Here is a 19071-nt window from a genome sequence, read left to right as displayed (position 1 = left end):
AGGGACTCAGTGACTCCTAGGGACTGGACAAATCTGCAGAACATCAACAGAGAGAGGCGCAGCCTGGAGAGGTGTATTTTCCCTACCCTGGCTCTGTTAAAGACTGCAGGAATTATTTGGGGATAATAAAACTACTCTTGCTTTCAGATCCACGTAGGAAAACAGTCACTTTATCAACCACTTGGCACACCTGCTTTGGCGAGGCAGAGGAGGCATGTGGCGTCTCCATAATTATTATCAATGACTTTTTTAGAGGAGGGGGTAGAACCTGAGTCCTTGAAACTTAGATTCCCTTCAGGTGCTGAGAGGAGGGGAATAAGGGAGGTATTATTAGAAAGCATTTCTTTTATTTAACAGATGTTAAATAGCACTATACCACTATATCAATCTGTCAAGTACACTAATAGGAAACAGCATATAGAAAAGTTGAGATCTGAATTTCACAGAGAAACAACCGCCCCTCTTCTGCAGGATCCCAGGGTCTGGGGGCCAGCATGGAGCACAAAGAGCAGCCGCACATGTGCCAAGCATATGTGGATGGAGAGGGGAAGGAAAAGTTGTGGACTATAACAGAAAAAACTTGGTGCAGCTGGAAAGGTTTTCACCCATCCTGTCCTGGTTGTTGTACTTGAAACTGGATTAAAAATATCCTTAAAGCAGAGACCACACATATCTTTGGGTTTTGACAAGCTGTGTGTACCATGCTATGGGTTTCATAGTGGTGTTAATTGGCATTTTCACAATGTAGGTGGTTTAAAGTCTGGAGGAGAAAAATAAACTTTTAATGGATGATTAAAGGTTGAAAAGCAAGCCTGGCTTTGCAGTAGTGTGTGTTCGTTCCAAGTCAGACCAAGAGCGATGGTATTTTCCTCTTGGACTCTGCGTTGCTTCCTTAAACTTGTCCTGGTGATCCCCAGCCACTGGCTGCGACCACAGGCAGCCGAGGTTGGTACGGTTTTATTAACAGAGCTGCCTGAAGCCCAAGGTTAAGTGATGGGAATTTCAAAACAAAACAATAAATTAATAAAATGAATGTGTCATCAGCTGATCCTCTTCTGACCACCATCTGTCCCCTGATCATGTGACATCTCCCAGCTGGCCACCCAAGAGACAAACCATGCAAGATCATCATCACAACATATGCTGCTATTTACACATTTTTAAAGGTAATAGTTGCTAGGCTGTCATATTAGTAGTTAAAAGCAGTTATTTGGAAGCTAGGGGATTTTTTCTTTATTTCTCTCCTTTTTTTTTTTCCCTTAGGAAGGCAGTGACTCAGCAGGTATATTTCTGATAGAGACATGTTCAGGGTTGGATCAGTGGAAATTCCTATGTACAGTATATGTAATTCTACCCCCTACCCCCCCACCTTGTTCTGTGGTATGCTGTTGTGCCTTTTGTAATATGCAGTAGAATAAATAAAATAGAAAGAAGACAATGGTACCACAAATGTCACTAGTGTACCTTTTAGGAACATTGTGTGCTCTCTTTGCCATCTCCAGGATGCAAACCAAGCCGTGCGTTTTTAAACTATTGTTAAGATCAAGGATGTGGTTATGAGAAGACTTACAATTTATAGGATACTTAAGCATTAAGGATTGAGGCACAGAACATTTCCTGGGGATTAACGACTGACTGGGTGAGCCTCAGGCCATTAACCCCTGCCTGCCATTAATCTTCAGGAAATGCCCTGCAGTGAGGTCGTTATTGCTGTTATATGCTGAAACAGAAAAATAACAATGAGAAAGGTCCGTGGATTATTTATTTATATTTTACATAACACGATTCTATTGGGACTGTAGGGAATGAACATCTTTCTCTTTAGCTGGTCGTAGTGCTGGAATTAATGCAGTTCCTGCATCTCACTCTTTTGTGGAAGATTATTGTCAGATTGCAGGAGTGTAAGTCGGGCAGGATTTGGCCCACTGCTTGTATTGCAGTGTTCAATACAATGAATAAGCCCTGCTTCTCTGATATAACTGCTGGCACAATTTAGCTCCGTATAAAAACCAGCTCAAAATGCTTGTTTTACAGCAAAGCAATTTATTCACAGTTCTAAGCATCTTGCAGCCTTTTTTTAACTCATTGAATAATCCTTTTAGGTTGCCCATAAAGCAGGTGAAATGCTTCTGCTGCAGTCCTAAGGCAGAACACAGGCTGCATAAATAGCATCTAAATTACTAGGAATACAAAATACACATACAGTAATACATACCTACAAAGGCAAATTCATACTGACAGGACTGCAGTGTGTGCTTATCAGCAGCAAAACATCTCGGGGAAAAAAAAAAAAGTGGCTTTATATTGAAATTTTGTATATATTTCTCTTTACATAAACACTTAAATACTATTTTTTGCATATTCTAAAGCCCAGATGCAGGTTCCTTTTTAATGAGCCTGCCTGCTTAAACATTTATTAGCTTAGAGATGTATAGTTTTCATAAAGCTGGCTGATTCTTTTTGCAGAATATCTTTGCAAAAAAAAGCTTTTTTTTTTTGTGTACATGGCCTCAGTCCTTGCAACCTCCTAGAGAGTCTGTCAAGGCACAACTTAAAAGCTCGTTCAGGCGACCATGACCCCCTGCTAGCAGATTGTCTGCCTAAAAGGTAAGGGAAAGCTAAAAAAGAAGTAGAAACTTAAAAGTAGCTTCTCAAAGGCTGCATAGATCTTTTTTTTTGTTAAACCTAAAGTGTTTAAAAGCTTTAATATTGATGGCCTGTCAACTTTGTCCTGATTCTTTGGCTTTCAGTTAAAAGGTTTTTGTTGTTGTAGCTTATGCAGTTGCTCTGTTGCTATGGAAACGTGACATCAAAATGACGTTTCTCTGTTTAAAAGCTTTTAACTAAATTCCTGCCTGTCAGATGTAGGCCCCATTTTGTGCACTCAAGCTTCAAGCTGTTGCAAAAAGGTTTCATATGTTCTGTTGTCATTCAAATTCTTTATCCACATATGCATGTCTTGCACTACAAAAAACCTAAACTAAAAACTCAATCTATATTAAGTGTCCTCTTTTAAAACCCTTTTAGGTCAGTCAGCAATGGCTGCAGCAGAAATTCCCAGTTACATTGTCTCTTCTCAGACTGAGAAACACAGGAGGGCCAGAAACTGGACTGATGCAGAAATGAGAGGTTTAATGCTGGTTTGGGAAGAATTTTTTGATGAGCTGAAACAAACTAAAAGGAATGCCAAAGTTTATGAGAAAATGGCTAACAAACTCTTTGAAATGACTGGAGAAATTCGCCACGGAGAGGAAATAAAGATAAAAATTACAAATATGACATTCCAGTACAGGTAAGCTTCAGTTAATTCTTTTTATTTTAAAAGATTTTAGCAGGGATGGCGCAGTGATTTTTGCCTTTCAGAAAGAAGTCTCCTAGAGGAAATCTGTCGATAAAAGATTAAAGATTGTTCATATCGCTTTTAAAATTCTCTCTTGCCAGTGCTGTTACGTCATTGTTAATTTCCCCCCCCCCATTTCATGTCAAACTCTGGGACAACTTTGTTTCTTTAAAATTAGCTGGCGTTGTTATGATGCAGAGGGATGGAAATGTATTTAATGGGGAAAAGAGATTTATTTTTTTTTGCTCTTTGCTGAGGGGACTGATTGTGTTAGCTTGGCAGCCAGTTCCTTGCAGTGAAACTCCTGCAGTTTCAAGTGGCCACTGAGGATCGGAATTGCAAGGCAAAGTTAAAAAAAAAAACCAAACTAGAACAGAATAATGTTTGGGGGGGCTGATGCTCCTAGATTTTGGTCTCATGAGTTGAAGGGTTACACTTCACGGGGCCAAGAATAATTGAATGTCTTATTACTGAGTGACACACATTGCTATAATTATAAGCAGCATCAGTGAAAGAACTATTATATCTGCAGAGAGAATCAATGTGCACCGTCAATACTGCTCCAAAGGAGTCGGGGGGAGGGCGGAGGTGTCTACAAGGGGATGATAAAGAACAGGCAAGCAGTCAGGAGGGGAAGTTGGCTTCAGAAAATGTGAGGCATTTGTGCATTTGTTGTTTGCAGGGAGAAAAATAATTAGAACTTAACAGAAATATTCCCATATCTTTTTTTTTTTTTCTTAATTCTTATCTCTGCGAAGCACAAACTGCCTCATACTGGAAATCCTGAGTGGTGATTTGAGCTATGTGCTTGTAATGCAAGAAAATCAAATATGTGATTCTTTTATTTAATCTCTCCTCAAAGCTCATATTAATAATAAAAAAGGTTATTACAGCAGGCAACCATGTTAAAACTGCTCGCTTTTCTGTAAGGCACCCTTACTGTATTTAATGCAGAGACTACTCATCAAATAGAAAACTAGGGAAAATCCTGTAAACCCCTTAACTTTGAATGTCCTTCTACATTTCTATGATCCACAAGCATAATGTTTAACATCATTTGCCATAATACTAAACCTGATGTTTCGTAGTAAATGCTAACATCTCCAAAATGTTTTACCAACCCTGCTGTAATCCCTACAGTTTTCTTCACCCAGACTGTAGATGAGAAAGCTGGAAGTAAGATAAATTTTTCTCCAGCATCACCGAGCAATTCACACTCAGATGCAGATTTAGAAGTCGGGAGTTGCTGGCTACCAGGCTTTTGCTTAGTCTGCTAAATCTGCAGTCTTCCCTGCTGGGAATTGCATCTCGCGGCACTGAGATTTTACAGGTGTCTGTAGCGGCAACGCTGCACGATAGTTAAGTGCCGTAATTGCCAAGTGGAATAGGTTATTTCTGTCAGTCTTTGTTCTAAATTTACAGTGTTGTCATCAATCAGAGAGTCTCATTTTTTTTTTTCTAAATAATGTTTTTACTTTAAAGTTGCATTGGGGGAAGGGAAGAAATAAAATCACTCGCATACGTGCACTGTGTGTGTGTGAGAAAGTGTACTTTAAAGAAATATCCTTCTATTTCTGTGAACTTCTAAGATTGCTTCTGTTGCATGTTGTCACTCTGCTTTTCTATTTTGCAGTGTATTGCAGCTCCCTGCTTATTGATTGAGATGCTAATTTAGGAGAGTTAAAAACTGCCTTGTGCTGTCAGAGAGCTGTTTCATTTTGTGCTCTGGCTTATGAAATGCATCTTCTTATTGTTTGTTAACACGCCTGTGTGCTTTGCTGTCAAGGTGAGCTGGTATGGAGAACAGGGACAAGCAGAAGCTATTACTTTAATTTCTAGTTTTCTGGGTACTTTTTGGTGGTGTGTGAGAATAAGGAAGGTTGTGGTGAAACTGTAAATGATGTGAGTGGCTACTGACTGCTGGCTTTGCTGTGAGGCAGCCGAGTTTTTAATCCATGTTCAGGTACTTGCAGGACACTTGAGGAAGATGCTTCACATCACTGTATTTCTGGGCACCATCTGTGGCACAAACTGGAAAAGAAGATCCTTAGAGTAGGAAAACACTCTATTTTGAGATAATAATGATTTGTAATGATTTTGTTGGGTTAGTAAGTGTGACATGGGAGAACATGGCACCAGTAGCAGGAGGGAGGGCGGGTGTTCTGCACTTGAGTGCTTATTTCTTCCCCCATTTCAGGATCCTTTACTTCTTTGGGCAACTCCTAACAGTGCTGCAGAGGTGGAGTGGCCCCTACTCTTCCTTTAACAGTCAGAAATAAACTGCATTAAAATATTTAATCAGATGATATTATTTAGCTCTGTGCCACAGTTTCATAAAGGAACATAAAACCTCTGTCCTACAAGTTACTACACATACATATACTGATGAAAAATAAGCACATTTTTACTATAAAAGGAAAAAGCAGTACTTAAATATTTCTACATGTCTTTTTAACCAAGTTCAGTTTTAAAAGTGCTATCACTGGCATGTCTTATCCTGGGACATCTGTTTAAACAGATATGGATGATCTGAAACATACAATGATCTGAAATAGAAAGCAGTGAACATGTTTATAATGGTGCTCTCCAGTTTGAGGATCCCATGGCATTCTAAGAGACAGTTGAATAAATGCTGTTTTCTTTATTCTGCTCAGTGAAAGACATTCATGATGAGTAGAAGGTGTCCAAGCCAGACAAACACATACGCACAAGTAGGGAATGAGTGTTTCTTGGCCAATAATTATTGCAGCAAGTGCAACCTACATGGGTGTGTACAGTGGCTCAGAAGGGGCTCCCACCCCAGGTATTCACCCTGGTTCTGGGTGTGTTTGGATCCCACTTGGGGTCTCGTGCTGCCAGGTAAAGTTACTTCAGGTGTAGCTCATTGTGCATGAGTATCTATCACAAAAGCAATTTTAGGGTGATCATATCCCTTTCCTCCACATCTGAGGTGAAAGCATTTTTCAGGTGTTAAAATGCCATACAGAAATCTATTTCATCTCATTATTTCCTCCTTGAATTCTTGTGTTTATTTCTGCCTGCCCTACATTTCAGCAAGGTGACAAGAGAATGAGAAGAAGCTTAGAGAACAGTTAGGCTAAGATGTGGAAAGCTTTCTTTAGTAAGAGAAGTGGAAAAGTTTGTGAATGCTTAAGGAGTTTTAGAGGTGCATAAAAATATGCACTATTTTTCAGGATGTAAAGCAGATTTTTTTGCCATAATACAAGAAGTTATTTATAAGAATTGCAAGGCAAGAAATGTAAAAGTAGTTAAAGTCATATAAATCTGTATTGCACTGCATAGTAAGCATGTGGAACTCATTGCCACTGAAAACCATTGACAAGAAGAGAGCAGCAGGTTGTTTTAGTATTATTATTATTATTTTTTTTTACTAAAGATTAGATTTATTAAATAAAAATAATTTAATAATTATATAAAACAAACAGATGTTTGTCTTCCAATTAGGTAGAGTTACGAAAGACAGTGGGTTTCAGGATATTACTGGCTGTTGATGGAAAAATAATCATGTGCTTTTATGGGTGAATGTGCCCTCAAAAGCTGTCTGTCAAAATCATTCTTGAAGTATTTAGCACTGACCTTTGTCAGAAGAGAGTGAGATGATGGACTGCTCTGGCAGTGGTTCCTGTATTCCTCTGCATTACTGTAGTCCAAGTGCATTTGGAGGAAACTAATCAGGGAAAAATATATCATGACCTGAAGTAATTCTTACTGGAGTCTCAGTATATTAAGGGACCATTTCATCCACTGTGGAAATTGACTGGGTGGAAAATTCTCCACACCACCATAGGTGCAAGGAAAACCCTTTCTAAAGGTGTATTTGAGTAAAGTTCTGCTTTTAGGCATTGCTGTAAAATCTGAAATATCTGCTATGGATAGATCAGCCACCAGGTTTTTAATGTTCCACTTCAAAGATACCTGTGTGGTGAGCTGCATGAACCTCCCCATTTATCCATCTTGGAAGAAGGAAGGGCTGAGTCAAGCTTCCTGGAATTCAAAGTTAAGCTTTCAGATGTGCTGGTCATCAAAAGTTTTCCTGAGATTAGTGTGCCAGCTCTTGAGCTTTAGCATGCCTTAGAGTATGTACCCAGTTCTTTCTGTTATGCAGCCTATTCGGGGCTATCAGCTCATGTGAACCTGTAATTATTCCTTCTAAAAGGAAGCTCTGTCCTGTCACTGCTAATGTGCTGATCTCACTGTGGAACAGGGCTCTGTAACTGCTGTTATAACACTGCCACTGACACAATACACTCTGGCTGATAAAAAGGAAGCAGGGTTTGCACAGCTTGCACAGTGGTCCACAGTTTTGACTGATTCCTTCTGATGTTTAAAAATAAGAACTGTGTGAATGCAAATTTATTATTTTCAAAAACATCACCCTCCCCAAAGCCTAGAAAACAGGATGCAGCTGTTGCTCTTTGATTTGAATTGCAGTCAATTAATGTTAATGATTGGTAAATTTGAATCAGTCTCATGATTTGAATGAAAGAGTAGTCTAATTTTTTATTTTCATGTGTACATGACAGCAATTAAACATTTCTGCTTGTGTAATCCGTTGCTATACTCTATGACATTATGCAACTGGAATATTTGACCTCTGTTACAGCAAATGATAAAATATGAGTGTAGCCAAATTACTGTAAAAAGTTGAATTTGAATATTTTACTATCTTTCGCTTTAATTCAATAATTTATGGCAGATGCACAACCTAGTATTGTACTTTCATCATCTTTCTTTTCCTCACCATTGATTGGTTCATAAACAGTTGCTATTTATTATTTATTTTGAAAGCTTTTCCTAGAAACCCCAGGAGATGGATCTTGTATCCATCCCTTAAGGCAAGTAGTAATATCAAATGCTGCAATAATAATAAAAAAGCAATACTGCTTTGAGCAAAGCCTAAAAAAATGAAGCAAGTTATAGATTGCTTGCTTTTTGCTGACTAAATAATGATGATTTAAAAACTCCCAACTCTTTAGAACATAATATTGTAATAATTTTGTTTTAGGAGGTGGATTAATAGGCACAGAGAATAAAGTCTGAAAAAAGGTCAGTGGCAGCACATATGACTCAACAGTTGTCTCAGTCTATTCAGTGGAGCATTTTGGCAGTGGGATATCCAAGTCCATTAATTTATTCACTTCTCTGGAATAAGACAAGCAATCACCTTTCAAATTAACTGGGTTGGCATGCTTTGGGTATTTGTCCACTGGAAATCTGACTTTGATCCCTGAGTTTTTGGAGAAAGTTCTCAGTTGCCTTTGCTCTCAGCTGGATTTTAATAGAGCCTCATGAAACAGCAACAAGCCTAGATAAACTCAGTGTGAATTTGTTTTGCAAGCTCTGCTGACTTTCTCGCTTCCCGGTGTTTCTTACCTCATTTTTTCTGCCTGGCTTGCTCAATCAGGCAGTGATTTGCCCAGTTTCAAAGTGTTAATGTTTGGCTCATCTTGCTCTCTCGTTTCTGGACTATTGCATTCCAGCCTTCATATTGTCCTGTTTCTTTTAATATCCTCATGTTTCATTAAAACAAACAAAACCCCAACTCTTATCTTTTGGAAGCAAGATTGCTGTGATGAGTTATGCTAATGACTGAGGGCAGTAAATTAATCTCTGCTTCAGACTCCAGTTTTTCCAGGGTTACATTTACCTCAATGCAGGCAAAGGCTCTCAACTGTCTCACTAGGTTTTCTGGACTTCTGGCAGTTGTAGAAAATATACTTAAAAGTCAGTAAATCCTGGAACTTGACATTAGTATTATGAAGGCAGCTATTTGGTTTGTTTTACCAGAAAGTTCAAACATCACCACTATTGCAGTGACTGTTCTCCCTATTTACCTCCACCTGCAGCATTTCTACTTCTCTTCCAAAGGACTGACACTCCCTTTCCCCTTATCTTCTCATCTCTTCCTCTGTTTCATCCTTTTTTCTGTGTGTGTGAGCCAGACTCCGTACAGGTAGATGATTGCTGCTGGTGCTGCTTTTAAGCTAACACAGTTCTCTTGTCTACCTCCTGGTAGAGATCCCTTTTATTTAGCTCAGAGCTATGGTAGGCAGTCAGAAGTAGAAGAATTCGTATCCATTCAGTGTATTGAGAGCCAGAGAACCTGGGTTTATGTAACTGCAACTCTACAGCTCTGTGAGCAGACAATAAACAACAGCTCTTCCTTCAAAATTGTCATAGTTCTGTAAAAAAGGGGGTCTAGGTACACAGCTGAGCTCAAACAACAAAAAAAGGGTACCGACCTACTCAGGCAAAATGCCTGTGCCTGAACCTTTCCATTGAATCACAGAATGGTTCGGGTTAAAAGGGACCTTTAAAGACCATCTCGTTCCAACCCCCTCCCATGGGCAGGGACACCTTCACTAAACCAGGTTGCTCAAAGCCCCATCCAAACTGGCCTTGAACACTGCCAGGATGGGGCATTCACAGCTTCCCGGGGCAACCTGTTTCAGTGGCTCATCACCCTTACTACAATTTTCTTCCTTATATCTAGTCTGAATCTACAATAAGGTGTTCCTGGACCTTTCTCTTTTCCAGGCTGAACAATCCCAGCTCTCTCAGCCTGTCTCCATGGCAGAGCTGCTCCAGCCCTCTGAGTATTTTTGTAGCCTCCAGGTTTCAGGAGAGCAGAGGGGCAGAATCCCCTCCCCCAGCCTGCTGCCCATGCTGCTTTTGCTGCAGCCCAGGATAATGTTGGCTCTGTGAGCTACAAGCACATTGCTGGCTCATGTCCAGCCTCTCATCCACCAGCACCCCTAACTCCTTCCCTGTAGGACTGCTCTCAATTTCTTCATCCCCCAGCCTGTATTTAGACCTGGGTTGCCCCAAAAATCACCACAGGGGTGGGTGATTTAATGAAAGCAGATGCAGATAATAAGGCTGAGGATACTTGATATCTTTATTTCAGATAAACTGCCCAGATGTCTCAATCATGTGTGCCTGCAGCAGAGTTATCAGAAATACCAGTGGTAGAAAAGGACTGAGTCAGGAATGATCTCTGAAAGTTTGTGAAGATTGAGGGAGGTTCCTGGGGACTGAAGAAAGGCTGTTGAATCTTCAGAAAAGGCAGGAACAGGAATTAAATGTTCTTCCCTTCAACTCCTTGGAAGATCATTGAGCAAACAGTCTTGGAAGCAATTTCCAGTCATGTAAAGAAAAAGATGGTGACTGGGAGTAGCCAGAATGGATTTACCAGCACTGAATTTACCAGAGTGACCTGCTTGGTTTCTGTTTTTAAAACACTAGATCTGTGGATAAGGGTAGAGCAATGTATTGTCTAGCTTGACAGTACAAACCCTTTTGACACCGTCTCCAAGAACATGCTTGTGTCCCTGCTGGCATGTTATACTCCAGATGGAAGGACTACCAGCTGGGTAGAAAACTGTCTGGATCTCTGGGCACAGAGAGTAGTTGTTGGTGGATTGTATTCTGCCTAGAGGCTCATTCCCAGTGGAGGACTGCAGCGATTTGGAACTGTTTAATACCAACAATCCAAAGGAGAAGATGGAGTGCATGTTCACTATTTTGCAGATGATGCCAAACCGGGGGGCTGCAGTCTGCACCTGCAAGGGCAGGACTGACACTCAGAGGGACCTAGACAGGCTTCAGAAATGGGCTGACAGGGATGCCATCAAATTCAACGAGGACAAATGCAAAGTCCTCCCCCTGGGATGGCCGAATGCCCTGCACTGGTACAGGCAGGGGACGGCCTGGCTGGGCAGCAGCTCTGCTGATGGGGACCTGGGGCTCCTGGCTGACATTAGGCTAGATACAAGCCTGTCCCCTGAGCAGAGTCAGCAGAGTATCAGCTCTAAGCTTGTCCTGTCCTTTTTGACATAATGTTTTGCAGTCCTGAAGGCTCAAACCATGTCCCAAGAAGTCTTAATGCAGCTGCTGGACTTGGCAGTGGCTGAGATGTGCTCACCCCTGGCTTTTGCCATCTCACCCGTGGGGATGACTGACCATGGTGAAAGCACTGCGTAATTGCAATTCAGTTTTAAACTCCATAGCCTGAACACATTGGGGGTTTCAACACAGGCAAGCGAATGTGGCATGTAGGCTTGGCTACTAGCTTATAGTGGCATAATTGATATGTTTTTCATGCAAATGGCCTAAACAATTGAACTAAAAATAATTTATATTAATTGATGGTTGTTGTCAGGCCTGTATTTAGCTATTTTCTGTTTGTGCTGGATGGATATGCATGTATTTGTAGGCTGTGCTTGATATTCTCTATGAAATCACAGCAGTAGGTTGTGAAATATGTATGAAATTAAAATTTTGAATGCATAGAGGGCATAAAAGTATGGATGGCTGTGAGGCTTTGCTTTGCAGGACTATGATGTGCATTTCTAAATAGCTGGAAAAGCTCATCAGACCTTACAAGGACAAGGAAAAAAGAATCCTCAAATGGCTTTAAAATCTAAGCAATCTTACTGCCTTCTTTTCTCACTAGTGGATTTCCCCTTACTCTAAGCTGAGAGTGGTTTAAAAGGGAGAACTTCAAGTTCTCACTTTTAAGTCTGGCACCATTTTTTCCATGTTTACATGTTATTTAATTCTATCCCTTGCAGGACTGGTGGGGGCAAGATGGATTCTGAGAAGGAAAAACCTGAAAGGCTTCAAGAAAAAGAGGGTGGGCCAGGTGTCCAGGAATAGTTTTTATCCTTTTTTTTATTAAATTTTTTTTTATTTCCTGCAAATGCAAACCTCTAGCTGTGAGAATCACAGTTGGTTCAGCTTTTTGTTGATTTGAATGAAATCTGGTTTATGAAAATGGAGCATTTGTCATTGGTCTTGCCTTTCCTGTTGTGTTCCCTTCCTGCCGTTTGATTTAGAGTAACAAGATCTGAACTGGGAAAGGCAAATGAAATGAAAGTTTGGGACTCTAGTTGTGCTCTGGAATTTCTTTGAGATGTATACTTCGTCTATATACCTCATTTTATATTTCTCAGTAAAAGAAAATAAAGTAACAGTGGGTACCAACTGGGATAGCAGTGAACTTGTCTGCAGACTGAAAAATAAATCTCATAGTAAGATACATGTGAAAGACAAGGTCATGGTTGATAGTCCACTGTAATGTTTTTGTGCATGCTGTTTCTAATGCATCATTAACTGTATTAGTTGGTGTTCTCGCTCTCTTTTATTTATTTTTTTTTTTTGGTAAATTAATGAAATTCTGTACTTTTGCTTACACGGATCTTTATTCTGTAACAAATGAACAGACATCTGTATCTATGGTTGTTACGAGGATGTTTACCAAGGCAATTCAGGGCTTTTAGGCAATACTAGAAAAAGGATATGCATTATATTTATAGCCACTTGTATTCATTATAGGAAATAGATACTCTTTCTTCAAAGCATGGAAGGACAGGGCTGCCCACAGTTTGGTAAAGGCTGTGGTGTGTTGCCTACTCCTGTTGTCAGGGGCTGCTGTCAGATTGGTTGGTTGGGTATTCTGTAAGGGGAAGAAAATTATTCAACCACCAACCCTGTTTCCATTAGAAGTTGTAATGTTCTTTATTTGTACTGAATTTCATTTGGGGTTTACATGCAACTTTTTATCACAAGTCAAACCTAGGAAAAGAACCTGAAGGGCTTCTTCACTGGAGGTTAAAGAAGAAAAGTGTCTAATTTTATTCTCATTAAAAGCATTCAGTTCAACTCCTAAATGTGACCAGAACAAATGTTTTGAGATACATCTGTATGAAAAGTACTTTTTATAGGAAAACAAGCTTTAATGTTTTGTGCCTTTTCTTACAGGAAATTAAAATGCATGACTGACAGTGAAACTGTGGCACCTGACTGGCCTTACTACAAAACCATTGATAGGATCTTATCCAAAGTGACAGACCACAGCGATGTGAAAATGCATGAAAATCAGCAACCAGGTCCTTCTACATCACAGACAGAGGCCTCACAGTCTCCATCAGCTAAGTCTACACCTCTGTATTTGCCATATAACCAGTTTACATATGAAGGAAGGGAAGAATGCTTTGAAGATGAACATTCAGAGAGCTCATCAAGCTTACTTTCCTACAAGCTGAGGTAGCATCTATTTTCCCCTCTTTTTAGTGTTCTACAGAATGAACCGAATTTGCTGTGTAAAGGGAACACCCTCACACATTTTTCTCTAGCAGCTCTTGTATTTTTTCTGTAAATCGCAAATGAGATCTGTTCCCCAATCTCAGCCACTTTGCTGAATTAGGCCATTTTCTTTATTCCTTTATGAAAGACTGGAAGGGAGTAGGAGATCTGGACAAAAAGTTGTATATTATTGCCAAAACTCAGCATGCATGTCACGGCTCACATCAGGGAGAGTGTTCATAAAAGCAGTACAGGCATGTTCAAGAGAGTCCCGCGGTGCAATCAGAGATATAACATACTGCTTAGATGATTTTTGGCTTGCTCTAGTTCTGCTTTTGATACGAGTATGAAATTTCTCTGGCTTCAGTTATTATTAAAATGGTGAAAAGATGCAAAATAAATATTTCTATAGACACTGAGAAGCTGCTAATGCAGTTTGAAAGTACATTGCAACATTTTAAATACTATTGAGAATGTAATTTTTTTCAGAGTAAATGCTACTTTGAGATGCAAACATGTGATTCTTTTGTTTTTAATATGATTTGAGTTCCCTGGAAGGCAGCTTTCTTAACAAAAGGCAGGGTTGTACTCTTGGTACAAGTTTTAGACTTTACTGGTCTTATTTTTCATCCAGAGTGGTGTGAAATAAGAGTTGATTACAGTTTTCTGGCAGGAAAAAAGTTGATCCTAGAGATCCTTATCATGAGTCTGTGAGGCTTTAACTGTAACAGTAAAATTACCTGTCAGTCATGCAACTGTAAAGATGCTGAGCTGGAAGAAGAACCAACCAAACAAGTTTGAATTATTAGTTCCAGACCCACTCTTGGATGATTGAAACTAGGGTAAATTCATTCAATCATTCAAGCAAATAGTCCTTGAATAGCTGATTATTTTTAAAAACTTTTTTTTTTTTTTTGGCAGCTGAATATTTATTAGGATGTGTAACTTTTGAACTATAGCAACCTTAGTGTTCACAAGCAATGATTTTTTTTCATCCTAGTTCATTGTAAGTAGTTGATATTCCTGATACACAAACTCATTGACTTTAAGATTTGCAGACTCCACAGTCATGTTTCAGGTGCAATAACTTCATTTCCAATTTGATTTACAATAACATTATTTAATATTTAATTAGAAGGTCACATTTCCACAAACGTTGCGGAGTTTATTCACTTGACTAATTGATAACATCGGTTTTTTTAAAGATGCAGGATGTTAAGATTTTTCAGCTTAGGGACAATTCCAGGACAACACAGATTTTGTACCATAAGGAAGGACAGAGGTCACCACACCCGGTTTCACTACAGAACATGGACAACCCTCACAGAAGTCAATCAACCCCAAACCCACATCAGTTGTGCCACAGTTTGCAGGTGGACCCCCACTCTCAGGTAGATGCTTTCATTTACAGCTAAAGTGGACTTAAATCACTCAAACCAAATTATTTCTATAGTGATCAGCTCTGGAAAGTTTGGGCTATGATGCACTTTAGTCAGCTTCACATTCGGTAGTTTATTTTTTTAAACTTTGTCGAAGGGAATTACCTAACCTCTTCTAGTAAAAAGTATTTTAACTTTACTTGGCTAAATTTAGAAACTGCAGCACATTTAAATCAAGCCTCTAATGGCACAGGCTGGCTTTCAGCTGGCTGCAAGTCTGGGGCAGGTAATGGCACTCAGTCCTTGCAATGCTGCTGTTGCCTGCTGGGAGTGGCTGCACTGGCTGGCTCAGGATGGTCTGGGAGCTGGAGGGAAGGGCAGGGCAGTTCTCAGGGTGGTGGGACCTCCATAATTTAGGAATGCAGCCATGCTCTCGCAGTCTCCACTACGAAAGAATTTTGTGCAATAGAATATTGTGCATATAATTTAACAGCAAGGTAGGTACACATTTGCAAGTTAAAATAGTCCCGTTTTTTAAAAAAGGAGAAGTTGAGCAGTAGATACCACATGAGAGATCAGTGTAATATTACAGGTGAGCATCGTGATTGGATTAAAAATTAGAAGGCACTTGTGATAATGGGGTATGTGTCTGGAAGGAGAAAAAGTGTTATTCCAATAGTCACAGGGGGTTTGAAAAGCTTGTCCAGCTTTCATCTGTTTAATTTAGCCTGATGAATGAGAGCAGAGTAGGGAACCCTTTCTTAGCCAGAAGAAAATACAGTGCTTGCTAATGATACCAGATGGGTTAAAATCACTTAGAGCTGCCATGGTTAGACAAGGAAGTTAATTCTTTTAGAGTTACTAGTGGAAAATTATGAACTGAGGAAGCAATTTTCAGCTTAAGCAATTAGTGTGTCATCCTGTATTTGAAAAACACTTTGAAATAGCCAACAAGAGAGAAAAGAATTAGCATAAAAAGTTTGGGACCACCTTGGCTTTTTTATCAAATCTCTTGCCTCTAAACAGTAGACAGTTGATCCAACAGGTACAAAAAAGGAACTAAAGACAATTCCGGGAATTGAAATCAAAAGAACATTTTAGGTCCTCAATTTCCCTATTTTTGTACTTTACTGTTATGCAAAACAATTACTTTGAAACCTATTTTGAAAAATACACGCACGTCTATATGTAAAATACAGATGTGTTTTGCAGCTGTACATTTTACAACTTACACCACGGGACTTTTTTCTTCCTTAATAAAAATCCTAATGTTATGGCAACAATGGATAGTGAAGAAAACTTTCAAAAGTAGTTCTTTCTAAGTAACTTATAAACTTCTGAAAACTTTCCTGTTATTCCTTTAAACTCTCCAACACAGCTTTAGAGTGTCAGCTTTATGTTTTCCAAAGTATCTTTGAACATAGCAGGAGGCTACTTGGCTATATAAATTGTAACTTAAAAAAAAATTCAATTGAATGTTTAGCTTTCATGATAGCAAAAAATGTCAAGTTTTCTACTTCAATCAGTACATACATATTGTTGAGCTAAAAATAGTTGAAACTGGTTTTCTTTGCATTTCTTTGAGTTTGGGACGTTCTTACAAAACCCAAATTTTGCTAGTTCGTGATAATAAAATTAATGTGAGATAAAATTAATTTTAATTTTTGTTTCAAATGTGTAGATGAGAAAAACATTTGGAATCCCTTTAAAGGGGCACCTGCTATTTGTTTAGTATTGTTCTAACACTAACACTATTGTACTGTACAAAACATCTGACAATAATAGAATTTTTCTATTATGGTAACAAAATATAATGCAATGTGGTGGAGTCTTGTACTGCAGCTTAAACTTTTAAAATCCAAATTCCTGACACCACTCTAAGTGACTTTTTATGTAATTAAAATCGGTGTTTATTCACCCTGTGGATTAATTTATGGTCGTTGTTTTCACTGTAAAGTAATGACAGAACATAATTGTACGGACTGTGAAAATGGTTCAGAGATTATGTGTTCTGCCATTTCTATTGTACTGAAAATGGGGGTGAAAGAGTTACTGTCATAGATTAAAAGACCATAATAAAACCACTGTGTCATCTAGTCTGACTTCCTGTTAGATACCATTTGAATTTGGTTATTCTGATGCAGAACCCAGAAATGTTATGGAGAGGGTTCTGTCACATCCTTCCCTCAGCAGGGCACTGCTGCACTCAGGAGCCCCCTGTCTCTGCTGTCCTCCACTACTTTGTTTCTATGATTTGTTTGATTCTGGGAAATGTTTTGCTGAATGTCTGGTCTAGATCTGATAAATTCAGAAGATGGAGAATTCACTCTTCCCTTCTTTCTCATGATAAGCAAGCCCTTGTCTAAAACAGTCTCTTTTTTCTAATCTGAATTTAGTGAATGAAACTTTCAGATGTTACTTCCCCTTACCTTTCTTTTCAGCATATCGGAGAACCTTTCAGTGTTTTTTGCTTTCTGGCAAGGTGGTTGTGTGCCATGATTGCACTGTCTTTAGTATTTTTAAATTTTTAAATGTAGATTAATTAATTTGGTCCAGAAGGTTTACACAGGGAGAAAGAGTGAGAATTGGTAACATGAATTAGCCAAGATATGAATTAAAAGAAGTGCATTAAAACTCGGTGATGATGCTAATTTGGGAAACAACAGCTTTGGCAAAGCCTTTACTATTTCTAAAATTATGCCACGGCTATTTAAATCTGAATGGGCATCATCTACAAAGAAGTTTGAGCTTTAGGCTATGTGCATTATGTAGTGCATCTTAGCTCATTATGCAGACTTGTTATCCTAGCAAGGTGCTTTGCCCAGGCTCCAAGCTATTTTTGTGATTCTTTTCTGTGCTTTACTTCAAGGATGAGCCTTGTTAATTCCTGAATGCATCTGAATGCTTGAATGAGCCTAGTTTACCAGAAGATCCAAGTTGCCCCATCCTCAGTCCTTATGCTCTGAAGATCTTTGTATCATCTCTAATATTAATATTGTTTATTTCCAGATCATTGTTAATTTATTTTTCATAAAGACATGGGTTATGGAGGTCTGCTTGGATTTGTATGTAGCTAAAAATGCTAAAAAGCAAAACAGCAAGAAACAGCTGTTTGGTGTTGAAAGCCATAAATTCCAGGAACTGATGGTTCTGGAGACCTGTTTGCTGTGAAGTAGTCAGAAATTAGGAATTATTGTTAGGGTTTTGTGGAGATAATAGATTTTGATAAACAGAGAACTCTTTGTATTCAACTCCTGCTTCATTAAATATTCACACAGGTCCCTGAAACAAGGTGTATTGGATAAGTGTAAGCAATCAATCAAGGAACTTTTAATTGAACAGTGAATTAAATTTATATTAGGTAGGCAGACAGCAAATGCAGTTGAGACTTGCCTGTTATGTTGCCTGATTCTATCTGGAGGTTTTGCTTTGTTCCCCCTCATGTCCATTACACACTGTCCTTTCTGCTCAGTCTCTTAGATGAGATGGAGCAATTTCTTTCCCTTGGTTTGCTTCCTTGGAACTCTGCGTGTCTGTTTTAGAGCATAGCATGGAATTATCTTTGTGAGGTTCTGCTTGAAACATGGTTCCAATGCCAGAGGTCTTCCACACTTTGTTCATGTGGTCAGGGGAATACCAGTGCCAGTCTCTTGTAGGTTCCCTGCCACAGACACTGGAAGCCCAGCAGAAAATTGTATTTTCCTCAAAATCTACCTTCAGAGACTAGGCTTGGCAAAGAGGGAGGTGCTTCTTGGGCAGGTTGTGGATGCTGTCAGGATCTGTTGCACCCCTGTTGTCACAGAGGTGTTGGCTGCACAGGAATGCAACATGGAGAATGGGCAACAGGAGCTGATTGATGCTACAGCAATTGTCAGTCGTTTCTTACACTTGTGCCTATACATTGGCAAACTAGACATGCTCCTAGCTGAAACCGTTTGAGAATAGTGATGCTGGTCGGGTTACTTGGTGCTGAACCCATATTCCTATCCCTGCTTCCCTCTTTTGTATATATGACGTTGTTATGAAAGTTATTGACAGAGAGGGGTCTCTAGGACACCTAGAACTTCTCAAGAAAGATGTCTCAGTATCTGAGGAAACACTTCAGTATTCAAATAACTCCTTCAGGCATCACTGGACATTTTACATTATTTCATGTTGCGAGTGTTCTTTGCTCGTAAATTAGATTCTTTAGAGCCTTCTTTTGTAGACCCATTCTCAAGAGCTCCCTTTCAGGACCTATTCTGC

General features: G+C 39.3%; 1 protein-coding gene across 5 annotated transcripts in view; it reads left to right on the top strand.

The window, feature by feature from the left end:
* MSANTD1 (Myb/SANT DNA binding domain containing 1) overlaps window positions 1-19071 on the top strand; it is a 44947-nt gene that overhangs the window by 21616 nt on the left and 4260 nt on the right. For 3 of the 5 annotated variants that reach the window (XM_042053776.1, XM_042053780.1, XM_042053777.1), the window contains 2 exons: window positions 3028-3292; window positions 13124-13408. In XM_042053776.1, coding sequence (XP_041909710.1) covers window positions 3028-3292; window positions 13124-13408 — 550 coding nt within the window. Of the gene's footprint in view, window positions 1-2402; window positions 2608-2817; window positions 2910-3027; window positions 3293-13123; window positions 13409-19071 lie in introns of those variants that run through there. The other 2 variants (XM_042053779.1, XM_042053778.1) reach the window with 2 other exon arrangements.

This window comes from Corvus kubaryi, unplaced genomic scaffold (genome assembly GCF_017639235.1).
Source record: "Corvus kubaryi isolate FWS band 111438036 unplaced genomic scaffold, C.kubaryi_AGA036_p1.0 split1-131, whole genome shotgun sequence".
NCBI classification, from domain to species: Eukaryota; Metazoa; Chordata; class Aves; order Passeriformes; family Corvidae; genus Corvus; species Corvus kubaryi.
The sequence above is the reverse complement of the archived record's forward strand: the minus strand, read 5'-3'. Positions and strand labels throughout refer to the sequence as shown.